General features: G+C 35.7%; 1 protein-coding gene across 2 annotated transcripts in view; it reads right to left on the bottom strand.

Annotated features, from left to right (window-relative positions):
- The window catches only part of LOC149029477 (transcription regulator), a 54,818-nt gene extending 46,124 nt beyond the window's left edge, over positions 1–8,694 (bottom strand). For both annotated transcript variants that reach the window (XM_089141888.1, XM_089141889.1), the window contains exons 1-10: positions 8,377–8,694; positions 5,364–5,664; positions 5,006–5,234; positions 4,535–4,874; positions 4,284–4,397; positions 4,077–4,205; positions 3,806–3,997; positions 3,507–3,701; positions 293–430; positions 41–160 (exon numbers count right to left, since the gene is read on the bottom strand). In XM_089141888.1, coding sequence (XP_088998014.1) covers positions 41–160; positions 293–430; positions 3,507–3,701; positions 3,806–3,997; positions 4,077–4,205; positions 4,284–4,397; positions 4,535–4,874; positions 5,006–5,234; positions 5,364–5,664; positions 8,377–8,475 — 1,857 coding nt within the window. In that variant the 5' untranslated portion in view covers positions 8,476–8,694. The remainder of the gene's footprint in view (positions 1–40; positions 161–292; positions 431–3,506; positions 3,702–3,805; positions 3,998–4,076; positions 4,206–4,283; positions 4,398–4,534; positions 4,875–5,005; positions 5,235–5,363; positions 5,665–8,376) is intronic.
- Between the last annotated feature and the right edge of the window lie 5,851 nt (positions 8,695–14,545).

The raw sequence follows: 14,545 nt of genomic DNA, 5'->3' as shown, positions 1-14,545 counted from the left end.
AGAACAACAATTAAAATGAGCCACTGTGCAGCAGTAGAACCTTGAAGAATGTTGAGCTCGTTACTGAATATGCATTCACCACACTACCAGACTGTTGGAATGGATTGGCAGGATCATGTGCTGCATCAAAGGGTATCTCCCTCAAGAACTTGAGGCACTCCTGGAAAGTAGCATTATAAATGTTAGAACTTTGCAACTAGCAAAGCCTGAAGTTTATTTTGACAGCAGTACAACTGACATCAAAGGTAACAAAGCAAGAGGGAGATGATATAACGAAATGAAAGGATAGTACCTCAAAAAAGGCATCCTTATGTATGCTCAAATTGTCATTTAACCACTTCTCCAGATTTACTTGCTCTTTCCGAGAAGCAAGGGCAGCCAGTTTAACACTAAATGAGAAAGGTGCTACATCCAATATTGCTGATACAATCTGCAATATAAGAACATGGAGTAGGTGTAAACACAACAGAAACAAAATCCAAAGTCATAGAATACATACAGAAATAAAAGAAGGGAGAGATTGGGTATGCCACCAGCTTTAAGTAAGCTGCTGCGTACAACAATCACAGGTCAGGAGGTAAGAGGTCAAAGGGGTCTTTTCCAACAGAGAGGAGAGAGAATAACACATGCTGAGGAACCCAGTAGCATGCCCAACCTTTTCCCATAAAAGAATAAAAAAAATAATAAAAAAAGCTTTTCAAAATCAAGTCAAAGACACTACAAGTACGTTAAAGATCAGAAAGGGCAACAAGTTGGGCATTGACAGCACTGCCTCCATGATACAACTCAAATATGTAAATCCCAGAGTTCTATTTCACATTGATGAAAATTCCCCCAAAATAAACACAACTATTGCAGTCGTCACGAGTGAAGAACAGCATGGCAAACAACCAACCCAAACAAATATAGTCCAGGCATCATGATGCACATCTACAGTTCCAAAACTCTACTCAGAGCAATTATCAGCCCACTAAAACAGCTATTATCGTCCAAGTAAAATAAGCAATGGCAAATCTGTAATTAAGTGGAATCTCAAAAGAGTAAATTCTTATCTTAAATTGGTGTTTGAGTCTGAAAGAAAACAACATTTACTGTGAGAAGGTAGTATTGTAACAGAGCAAAACAAATTGATGAAAAAGAAAAAGGATTAACAGGCAGCAGTATTACAGGAAAAAAGGATTCTAAAAGCGCCTTCAATTAAGATTGTACTCACCCTTCAACCACACGGGACCAGCGAAAATTAATCCTTTAATCTGTCCAGCTGGTCTTCAAGGGCCCCAAACAACACAATAGAACAACTACTAAGTTCACATTCCCTCAGTATTTGAACCGCAACTCAAAGAAACATCATCAATCACGCATCAACTGAGAGACAGCTCCTAAAACTGACAATGACAGTGAGCATAGAATCAACACTGCAATTTGAGTTGGTTTTCTCTACTGGCAGGTTTCAACTTCCAAAGAAATGCTTAGATATATGGGAGAGAGTGCTGGGCATATGATGGACAGAAGAAAGGAGGACGAGAAAAAAAGGAACTCACAGGAAGAGGAGATAAGGAAGAAGAATTAAGAGAATGGGAAATATGATCAAATGACCAGATGAGTACCAGTCTGGTAAAAATACAACTCAAAACTTTCTAATTCAAAATGGATTATTATGTGGTTACAATGGCAATTAAAGAAAATAATTAAAGACTCCTAATTCATTCAAATCTAGGTGCATTTGAACATCCCCAAACGAGAGCATTGTGCACAGTACAGACACTTTTTAATTAAATAAGCATAACTAAATTCTAAGACTGAAATTAACTTAACTCTAATGGGACTTATACCTGAAATAAAATCCTAAATGAAACACCAGACAGATTACACATTATCTATGATCAACTCTAAGACCCGATAACAAGACAAACCACGATAGTGAATACAATATCCTACTAGACCTGAGAACCCAATATGACACAATTCATCATCATATGCCCCACTTTCCCAAACCCCGCCCTCCTCCTAGGAGTCTGTCTGTCTAAGGAATTGCTCCAGCATCAAACTTGGCAACAAAGAGTGTATGTTGGAAAAGCACCTGCAAGGCCACCACAGAATTGCCTACCGGACTTGAAATAAGGTACCAACAGCCTATGTGTGCCATGTGGTATCTTGCTAAGTGCTAACCTTATTTTTCACTTCTATTAATACGTATGAAACATGAGCCAGAAACAGACAATATCAGAGACTCATCTTTTGAGTTTTGACCTAAAGCAGAGACATACGAAATTCCCCTCAGAGCAAAGAGAGAGACAAATAGTAGAGTCTGCACACAGCACACCATGGTATTCTTCCTCCTCACATCAACACTTTCAAAGAATAAGACAGAAAAACAGAGGACAAAGAAAACAAAGCAACTCAGGTACTGTTTACAACTGCTAAATTAGGTTTGATGACAATATTAGCTGTAGGCGCAGCTGGCAGTCTACCAGGTGAAACTATGGCTTCTCCATCCCCATTCTCTTTCCCGGTTTCTTTGTGGATAACTAACCAGAACCTTGTGATAATCAAAGTAACAACAGTGTTGATATACACCGAGATATTGCAACAGCAGTAGCTCAGCCTTATAGCTTGGTCAACTACATCAACCATTTCTAAACTATGAAGGAAAAATGAAAAACTTAACACTGGATAGGGACATTTTAAATGAATTCCTGTTTATGGTCACAGGATACATGAACATCAAGATCCAAAACAGTGGATAAATTATTCGACCACAACTTGGTCCATTACTCCAGGGGAATATACATACGCAAAAACATCCAAAACAGAAATACAGTAATCCTATTTATACACTTCACAGAGCATCAATTCATTGCTCAAAACAGCAACCACATGGAACCTTGCAGAGAATAGACAGAACAGAAGTGCACCAGATAGATGACTAAGAGAAGAGAGGTCATCCCATGAATTATAGTTCTTAGCATACTTTGGATGTTTCATTCAGGCTTAAATGAGATGCCATGTCAAAATAATTTAAAAAGAAAAAAAATGCAATATTTCAAAATCCCAAGTCATCTCCTTTAGAAAGTTATCATAGCCTGGGATTTTCAGCGGAAAAAATGCACTGTTTGAATGAGATTCCATCATTTTGTTCCAGTATCTCGCTCACCACAACATTCTACACCCCAAAATGGCCAGTGTGGCATCATACAATAAAAATACAATGTTTCAGCAAAACATCGGTATCTCGGGAGTTTCATGGGCCGAAAAGGCGTTCCAAAATGAGATTTAGTACCATTATTCTGAAGGATAAACTCAAGAAAAGGGAAGCTCTCATCTGAACTGCAGCTAAAAATATTATTGGAATAAAAAAGAATTATGCAGATTCTAAGAGATGCTTGAAACCAATTAAAGGAAACAAGTACCTAAAACCCAGAATATAATTTCTCCTCCAAGCTACCTATTCAAACAGTACAATCTATATACACCACTGGGATTAGCACCAATGCAACTCAGTTTACCTTCAGCTCTACGCAACTGCCCAAAATTTTGGTCATATTTTCTTGATCAGCAAAATGAAAATCTGTCAAGCCATGGACCAACAGATTAGGATTAACATGCCAGAGATGGAGGAGGACCCCACTTTTTGTTGCATTGCCAATTATCATGGGAAGAACCATTGAGGATACTTCATACTGGATAAGACTAAACGCACTCTGTGATGGCAAAGCAAATTTTCATCAACTTTACAAGTCCCTAAAAAATATATATATTTCAAAAAAAAAATCCAACTGCATAAGTGGAGGAGAGGAGAGCATACATTAATATGGGCCATCCCAAGAAGCAAGACCTCAGGGCAGTTTTTAAGTGGATAATCAAGAATTATTCGTACAGAACCAGCATGACCTCTCTCAGCTAGGTGGCATAGTACCTCCAAAAGGTCAAGACACAACCATGCCTGATTTGCATTCCCATGTGGAAGTTTATGACCATGTACTGCATCAACATATGCCTGCAGAAAAAATTGGCACCCTGATTAGCTAAAAAACAAAATGAAGAAAAATGAGCCAGAAAGAGGCGCGGAATAGTACCAGTTGCCTTGCAGAATGTGCAAAAGTGAATATTTCTGGTGGTGCAGAAACTGCATATCTTAGGAAAGATAATTGACCTTCTGCATTCTTCCAGACAGACCCACATATAGCATGGAGTGGGAATGGATCCTGCACAATCACATTGTTGCTCACTGGATAGAAGTCGTATCATTTTAAAATTTCATGCTTCTTAACTGTAAAGCATACCTGACATGCATTTGCATATACAGACATGAAAAAGGAAAACGCCTCCTCATTGGGGAAATAGAACCCCTCATGGTCCAGATTTTCCATCACACTAACCCAATTAGTTCCTGGAGCCTGAGATAAGAGAATCATGGTTAAAAACCAAAAACAAGCTTGGCTAATACGTGTGCCCACATCATTGCTCCATATGCAGCAATCAAGGGAAAAGAGTAAGCAACAGATCATTGAAAAGACTGGAAGTGGGAACTTACAAGTTGTTTAATTGAATCTACAAGGACATCAACATTCCAGGAGTTCAAACAAGATGACTCAGGCACCGTATTACCACTAAGTGCAGAGCAAAATATTGAATATGCATTTTGGCAATCCTCAAGACCATTATGAGTTTGTGCCATTGTACCAAGTATCCGGGAGATGGTCGCCTCAGTCAGTGGTAGAAAAAGGGATAAAACATCCTTGCATTGTGACGAATTAGTAGTGCAACCATAGCCAAGTTCCTTCATAACATCTGCCATACTAATTTCCTTCTCAATCTCTGCTAGAACTGCATCAAAATCATTTTGATTGGGCTCATAGAATAGATCCAAATGCCTGCATTTGGAGTACCAACAGTGTTAATTAAAAAGAAAAGAGAGTTTCTACCAGGGAAAACAATAGACACTGAAACCACAAATACCATGCCAAAGAAAATGCAATAAAGACATGAAGGAAAATATGAGTACCTTAAAGAATCAGCCCCCCGTAAATCATCAGAAAGAAATGGATCCAATATGAAACTATTCATTTCTTTCGATTGCAATAAGGATAGCATACGCATAAAGGAATCCATGTGCTTGGCAAGACTCTCTGATTGACGCAGGAACATGACAATATTCTGAATTTGTCCTTGAGAATCAAAAGATGTGGGATGGTTGCACAATTCCTCGATCTGGGACATGCAAAAATTTTGACCTGGGAAACAGACGAAGCATATTGAGCGTAATGAAAAGCAAAAGAGATGCACAAATGTAGCACAATCATATAAGTGTAGAGAAGAGAGTGCTACATTAATCTATCTTCGGACTAAATAATCCAACATACCACATGTTCTAATATCAGGATTTTCAGACTCTGATAAAGCAAGACCAAGGCCAATTTTCTCAGACACCGCCAAGTGTAATGCATTACAGAAATCTCCCAAAAACCCCTCATTGATGGACGTATTTCTTAATGCTTCACAGAACACTGTGGTGAAATTTGGTGTTTCCAACAAATATCTAAATATTGCAGCAAGAAAATCTGGCTTCAGAGGCATGTTCTGCACATTCCCACCATGAAAATTTATGTGATCCAAGCATGTCTGGAGCAGCAATATGCTTCCCTCACTTCCATACTCAGTGAACTGCAGGAAAACAGAACTAATGTGTGACGCCACCGAAGAGGAGCATTTTCAGTGATGAGACTAAAGATTGTGGAGAAAACTCCAAAAGGCAAAATTGATTATGCTGGTTTGCAAGCAGAAGTTCAGAATTGCATGAAGAGACACGACAGAAGCAACATTCCAGACAAATTATGCAACAGTAATGACTCGATAAAAAAATATTTACCAAAAACAAGAATGCATTAAAAAACAACTTCAATTTTCAATTTGAATATTTATGAAAAAAATAATTAACAAAAAAAAGCTAGCCAAATTACTGTATCATTATAACAAAAATAGAAAATTCAGCTCCTGTGCAGTACATTCGATTAGCTAATGACACTTATTTCCAACAATTATGTTTTTGGTACCCTGTATTTATCCAAGTATACCTGAAACAGTACAAAAACATAAGGGTTTCAAACTGTCAACCACTCTGAACAAAGAATTACATAGGATCCTGCGGAAGGCCTGAAACCAAGTAAAACATACCCTACTGTGTGCAACATTAAAACCATGCTATGCCAATATGCCAATAAATATTAGCTACAGTATAAAGTAGGTCTGGTAGGTTAAATGGAACAGAATATGAATGTTGACCAAGGTATGAAGTATGATAATACATTACGACACCACAGCTGACTTGGCAAAAAGACACTGTTATATAACTGTTCCATAAGCATTATTTCATTATTTATTATGTAAACATAAACGGTATCTTAGTATTGCACCTTGCATGCCTGATGTTGGTAGGTTACAACACAAACTGTGGATGACTTGAATCATCGGATAATTCAGACTCAAGACGCTCAGAAGTAATAATAAAAACTTACCAATTTAGATACTTGATACATTATGTTTGTGCTTCAGCAACAAACTCAATGGACTTTGACATGACAAAGATTTGGCAACTGTACGGAGAAGTGATATAATCCATATTGAAGGAACTAGAAGAGCTAGGGTAGACCTAAGATAACCTTAGGATAAGTGGTGAGAAAGGATATGTATAGCTTAGGCCTTGTATCTAGCATGGCCTCGACAAGAATTGATTGGAGCACAAGAATCCATGTAGCCGACCCCATTTAGTTGGGACAAGGCTTATTGTTGTTGTTGTTGTTGTTGTTGTTGTATAGATTTTGCAACATATGTTTGAACACAAACAACAAGTTGGGATTAATACCAAATTAGAATCATGGAGAGCAACTTTGGAATAAAAAAGCATTAAACTAAGTAGAACAAAGATGGAATATGTAATGTGTAACTTCTTTTTTTGGGTACATATCTAGTATGTAACTTTGGTTGTGAATAGATGGATAATGAGGCGGTGGGATTTGATAAGAAGGAGATTCCACGAAGTGATTATTTTAAGTACCTTATTTCACTCATAAATAAATAAAAGTGATATAGAGGATGATGTTTTCCAAAGAATTAAACTAGGGTCGATGAAGTGGAGACGTGCATCTAAGGTCTTGTGTGGTCAAAGTATTCCTTTAAAATTCGAATAAAAAATCTATAAGACCGTCATACAACCAGCTGTGATGCATGATGCAAAGTGTTGAGCTATTAAGAAGCATCATATAGATAAACTCAGTGTAGCAAAAATGAAGATGCTAAGATGGATGAGCGGGAAAACTAGGAAAGATACGGTAAAGTATAATCATATTATAATTTGATTTGGAAGAGCTCCTATAAATGATGAGTGAGGATAAATTCAATTGAGGTGGCACGACCACATTCAACAAAGGCCTTTAAATGCCCCTACGTGAAGAAATGATCTAATTCGGATGGAAGTAATTAGAAGAACTAGAGCAGACCTCAAATAACCTTAAGAGGTGGTGAGAAAAGGATATGCATGCTTAGGCCTTATAACTAGTATGGCCTTGTTGTAGTTGTTTATACTCAATCAATGAGGACAGGGTACGTTCATGCATTTGAGCACCACTCTTGCCATAAACAGATATATCTACCATTCTGCAGAACCTCGAGTAAAGATTTTTGCATTTAGCCACAATAAATACTCACTACATCATAATGTCTTAGATTTTGAAGCCAACCATGCAGTTTTCAGTCTAAAAATTTGTGTGCATTTAACCACGGTAAATTATTGCTGCTTCAAGATGTTTATAATTCTTTCAACCCTACCGTGTGATTTTCATGGTTGTTCATATTTTTCCACTACTATCTAATCGAACCAGCTCATCTGCGATATCGAAGACTCTAAAGTGTCAATCATCAAAAATTTAAAAAAGAAACCGCTTTAAGAGCTGAAGATCAGATTAGGTATCGATACTCGTGGAAACTTATGAACTTGCCAATTGGTAATTTTATGGAAGAATGACGGCGAAACTGAAACGTAAAGGAACAGTAGTTCCCGTGCTAACCGGTTCCATGTAATCCGATTTTCATAGCTCTAGCAGAGGTTAGTAGAGAAACATAAATGATTAACACTAGATAAGTGGTCATGGTTGTGAAATGTCACTTAATTAAATATATAAGAAAGAGAAAAAAAAGAATCAAATGACATAGTTCAGGGGTCTAATCGAGATGATACAAGAAGTACAGACAAGAAAACTTAACAGATGGAGAGAATCACGATATCTAACTAGAAGAAATAGACAAGAGGGACAGTGGGGGGAGAGAAAGAGAGAGAACAACAAAAATAGAAAGATTAGTAATTGAGAAGCTTAATCGTACCTGACATAGCTCGCGAACGATCGAATCGGAGTTGGAGTCATTCAAGCTCTGGAGCAAGAACCGAATCTGCTTCGAAACCGTCGAAGAGAAATGAAGCATGGCGGCAGATAATAATTGATCACTAGGGTTTCTGGAGAGAAATGAGGACGAAAATACTGGATTTGCAGGTTTCTTCAGGAGGAGAGAAATTATGGAAGAGTTTTTACTAGGTCATCGAAGATCATCATAAACTGGGTAGACTGAGATCAATGGACTCGTGAAAGAAGACTGTTTGCGACGGAACCCTGCTATATATAGAATGTCAGATTGGGCTTTTTCTTTTTCCCTTTTTTTTTTTTTTTTTTTTTGTCATCTTTTTCTTTTCGTGTAACGGCCAATTTTTGGATTTTTTATCAGCACCAGTTCAGACATGGTACTGTTTCCTCGTGTGAGCCATTAGATTGCTGACACGTGTAATATTCCAATCTTAAGGTAATAATCTAACATCAAGTAACCCACCTTTAACAACAAGGCAAATTTAATATACGGTTGAGATTATAAATTATCAATCAAATCTACGGAGATATTATTGAGAGAGTCCAAATGGATAAAAGAGTCCTTGCATACTCCAATATCTTATTTCCTATTTGGGATTTGATTAAAGAAAGAAAAATATGAAAAATAATTATATTCGGAGAAGGAAGAAGGAAAAATCTCGTTTTAAATGTTTCTGTTTAATTTCAATCAAGCCCTTCATCGAACAATCATCCGGTGTCCAATCGAGCTGATTTTTGGAGGAGAGCTTTACGACTTCTTGATCCTCAAATCCAACGGTAGAATTGTGCATTTGATCTCTCTAAGCCAAACTCATTAGTACGCCAAAACCCTAATTGGTTAAGTCAGATAGGAATTCCGAGTTTCATTCAAATTCTGTCAAGATTCATATCTCATGTAAACTCTATAAAAAGAGAGCATACTCCATCAAGGGATGATGTGTTTTAGAGCTTAGTTGAAGCACTCTTTCTTTTCTCTTTAATTTATTTCGACTTTCTCTAGTTTTCTTTGCTTGCTTTTGTGAGATTCTAATTTATAGATTGAATGTTTAGGTTTAATTTTTCTATGTAATGTAATGCAATTTCAAGTTCAAGTTTCAAGTTTGAGGATTCGTTTTTCTCTGGGTCTAGCAATTGTAGATCTAGATCTGGTTGTTAGGATTGGTTAAGATTCAAATTATTTGTTCAATTCTTTTTTTAATATTTGAAGTTCAAAGATGCAAGTAATTAACTTTCTTCAGTAATCTTCCCTCCCCCTTCCATTCCCTCTTCTATCTACCCCTCTATATTCTTCATTTATGATTTACTTTAAGCATTTATTTATTGTTCTCCCTTCCTCTGGGTCCTTTGATCAGAGATGCCTACAGTCGTGCCTCTCTTTGGTTAAGGTTTTTTTTTTCCTTTTATATTGCTTTGTTATTTACTTTCTGCAATTTACTTTCAGCATTTATTTATTGTTCTTCCTTCCCTTGGGTCCTTGATCAAAGATGCCTACAGTCGTGCATCTTTTTGGTTAAGGTTTTCTTTTTCCTTTTATATTGCTTTGTTATTTATTTTTTGTAATTTACTTTCAACATTTATTGTTCTCCTTTCCCTTGGGTCGTTGATCAGAGATGCCTACAGTCGTGCCTCTCTTTGGTTAAGGTATCATTTTTCATTTTATTGCCTTGTTATTTCCTTTCTGCGTTTTTTTTTCTTTTGCCTTTATTTTTCATTTCAATCCGATCGCATTAGATGTATGGATTAGGATAGTTCGTTTAGTTTAATTAAGTAATTAACAAATTTGAATCATTGCACTCTCGCATTACCATTAACAGATTAAATTCTAAGTGGCATACCTCCTTGAGATCGACCCGTTAGCTACACGATATCTTGCGCTTGCGGTTATTTTAATTTCACAAACAAAATACATCCAGACCCAAGATTTTGTTGCGGTGCTATAAGAGCACTAAAGGTTTTGGATTTGTTTCTTGATTTTGTTAATTACGATTAGCAATGTTGCAAGATTAATGGTTGAACTAGATTATGGGTTTAGAGAGTAAGTTTTATCCACAGATTAAGAATGTTAGTTTAGGTTCAGGTTTTCATCATTCCATTACTTGTTTTTCTATTAAAAATCAATCTGTCGCACATACTCTGTAACCCTCTATAACCAGAGGCAACATTTCCATAACCCTGTATTCTTCATCCACTCTAAGATTCATTTTCTCTAAAAGTTCAATCAGGCCATTCGTGCCTCCGCCAAGGCACCTCCTTCAAAAATCTGCCTTTTCAGATCAAGCCATTGGTGACCTTAAATCCAAAGACAAGATAATGATCCAACGTAATTTGTTCCACTCAAAGTTCGAGTTTCTTGCCTCTGAAACTATTAGAAATTGTCAGAATCAATGTATCAGACGGAATCTGAATACACCTTAAGGATTGGGAATATGATGTGGATTACAGAAGATTAACTATACAAAGAGAGTGAAGGGAAGAGTTAGGAAATATACGACGGTGGTTTCATCAGTGCCAAAGTCGAAGACGAAGACACAGAGGATTGGGGTAAGTTGGGAGTTAGAGGAGGGAAAGCAAACCTTAGTTAAAGGTGGGTTACTTGATGTTAGATTATTACCTTAAGATTGGAATATTACACGTGTTAGAAATCTAACGGTTCAAAGGAGGAAACTGTACCATGTGAGAACTGGAGCTGATAAAAATCCCAATTTTTGGGGTAAGAACAGCCAAAATTCTTTTGAATTTTTTCTTCTTGGCAAACAAATTCTTTTGGGTTTAATGACTCCAATCCATTGGAAAATCTTAATCTACCGTAAATGTGTAATAAATAATATTAATTATAAATGTATATAATTTTTTTTTAAATAATACAAAAATGTATAACTACCTCAGTAAACAATTATGGTGATCAATATTAACAATCAATACTAATGATAATCATATCACCTCAACTCACAATATTATCAATCAATATTTTCATTTTATATACATTCTATTATGAATAACAATTTGTCATAAATCAACATATCATTTATATTTTAATGACAATCATAATCACCTCAACTCACAATATTAGTAATCAATGTTTCCATTATATATACATTCTATAATGCGCAACAATATGTCCTTCCATACTAAAGGCATCTTATTGTGTGAAATAATCAATTTGAATACTTGCATTCTATTGTAAACCTTACCCTAATTTTCTTTTTTATATTTATTCAATTTGTCATTTAGTTTTATAATAAAATGCTCTTTTTTCATAGTAAACTATATAATAATTCATAAATATTGTTTTAATTTGGCAATACCCAATAGTTTTGCATTTATAATTTATAAATAATAAACAAATTATCACTACTTTTTATAGATAAAAATAAAATGTACTATAGAAAATGTTACGTTATTGTGAATATCATATGGACAAAATAAAGAGTAAGAAAAATAAACTACTAGGTCACAAATGGTGTGTGAACCTTTGTTTGCAAATGATGCATGTAAGAAAGGTGAAGACAAATGTGATTGTAATAGTCATTTCATATCGTGGGTGTGGGGACGAAAACTTAACATTAACCTAAGCCTATATCTTATGGAATTCAACTTGTATTGGTTCTTATTGATACTGAGAATCATAACTAGAATAAACCATTGTTGGAGCAACTCTTTACCCAACAGAGGTAGAAAGCCAATTTGAAAATTAAACTCAATATACCATTATTTTAACCAATGAAAGGGACTATAAATTGACTGGAGTTACATAATCAACCAAGGTCGATGAGTTGGAAGAAATAAATTCAAAAGTTCAAGTGTCTTCTAGAGCTCAAGCCTTTAATTTGAAGAGTACTAACTCAAGGTTTGGCTACAAGTGAGAACTTATTAAAGAGACAAAATTCCAATAGAGCCAGCTTCTAAGCATTGTGGATACTAAACTTAATCAATCGACCACTTGCTACTTGAGTGTCTTTACACCAAGGTTGCGTGGTATGGCAACAACTTATCATTCATTGTCCCCAATTGGGGGTAATCTAAGCTCTCTCACTTGATAGACCATTGGAATCAATTAGAGTTCCCCTTAAAGAATGCATCAACCAAGGCCTTTAGTTTAGTAGCCTTTATATGAAAGAAACTCTAGTTGTCAAGATACGAGTTATTCTTCAAGGGGACATAGTGGATGCCATAGGAGGTGATTTGTTGAGCTGAAAGGGTGACATGCTGAGTTCTAGTTTGCATTGCTATTGAGATGAATGACTCAATAGGAAGGAACTGCTAGAACACTTGGTCACCACCACAGGAAAAGTAGTTGAGGACGAACTTAGTCTTTTAATGGGATGAGGACTCATGATATAGAAGAGGGGGGTAATTCATGGAGATATTATATGGGTTTGCTCAAAGAGGGTGGATTGTGGGCGAAAGGAGAAGCATGGGCCTTACGAACGAGCTTGTTGAAGCTTATTATCGTAGGATACTCCAACATTATTCTTGAATTGGATTGTAAAGAGTTGACAAACCTCCTCCTCAACATGCAACTTAATGTTCCTTTCTATGTATCAAAACTAATAAGGAATCTTAGAGTCTTTCTTGTTAGGCTTGATTCTTTTGTTGTTGAGCCCATCTATAAAGTTGCAAACCTAGTGGTAGATGCTCTAGCCTGAAAAGTCCATCTTTGACAAGTAAGACGGTCTAACCTAATTGCCAATTCCCTACATGACTCTTGGACCTTTGTTCTTAGGATGCTATCTGTCACTCTTGCTCTTCTCAATAAAATTGTCTTTTACCTAGGAAAAAAAATCCAATATATAGTTTTCTATTTAAAATAGTAAATCACCAAAGTTTTTCATAGGAGTATAACTCATTTATACATTGATACCATCATATGATTCAGAGAATAATGAGTGAGTTGATGGAATAATAGTCACATCATTGATGAATTATAACTTCTATATTCCTCTAATGAAGAAAATTTATGTTGTAAATATGATTTGACTTTTTAAAGGATCGATTCTCATTTCACTCATTATAGGACATTGATTTTGGACATTGTGGTAACTTTAATTGACTTGTGCATTGCAAATAGATTATTTAAAAAGAAATTAGTATTTCATCACATATAAGATTTAGTAGCACGCTATAGAAAATTCTTCCTCACAAGAAGGTTTAACGGACTTTTATGTAAGGATTGCAAAGCAAGCCCCTTATTCATTTAAAAAAAATGAAAACAAATAGTTGAATTATAGATATGAGGTGAACGATGCTTTTGGAAAGAGGTAGCATAATTTTAAAATATTTTTCTTAAATGTAAGATGTAAGCAATTAAGTTAATTGCAAGCATTTTAATGGAAGAAAATATTATAGCATAATTTCGGGAATAGCTAGATGATTTAACCCAAGGCTTTAGTCAGTCAAGGAGAGAGAATTATAATAGGAGGTGACCTTAATCGACATGGGGGCAGAGACAACACAAGCTTTAAGAAGTGCATGTAAGGTATGGATTTGGGGAGAAGAATGAATAGGGACTTTGATTTTGGACATTATGGTAATTTTTGACATGTGCATTGCAAATACATTATTTAAAAAAGAGATGAACATCTCATCACATACAAGAGCACGCCGTAGAAAGTTCTTCCTTACTAAAAGGTCTAACTGATTTTTATGTAAGGATTGCAAAGCTATACCTAGGGAGAGCTTATCTTGTAGCATAGGGTAGTCTTCTTACTTATGTCTTTAATAACCAAGAATAATAAGAAAGTGACTCAGGCTAGCCCTAAGTTAAGATGGGAATAACTATACGGAGATCAATTGAAATCTTTAAATAATATGAGAAAACTACATAAAAATGTTCAATTTTGAAGATCCTAATGAGATGTGGGTTGAATTAAGAATTTGCATCAAAATGATTGCTAAGAAGTTATAGGGAATTTAAAAGGTATAAGTCTTTCTCCCACGAAGAGACGTGGTGGTAAAATTGTTAGTCTAAGCAGCAATTAAGGCTAAGAATGAGCATTTTAAGAATTGAAAAATAATTAAAGATGACGAGGATAAATGGAGATAATATATAACAAAGAAAGTATGAATAAATTATGTGGAGAAGACAATGGCAAAGACATAAAATGACATATATGAAAAACTTTCACACTAAGGTT

Source organism: Hakea prostrata, chromosome 1, assembly GCF_041222555.1.
Source record: "Hakea prostrata isolate BN-2017 chromosome 1, UWA_Hpros_2, whole genome shotgun sequence".
NCBI lineage: Eukaryota > Viridiplantae > Streptophyta > Magnoliopsida > Proteales > Proteaceae > Hakea > Hakea prostrata.
Note: the sequence above shows the minus strand (reverse complement) of the source record. Positions and strands in the feature narration are given on the sequence as shown.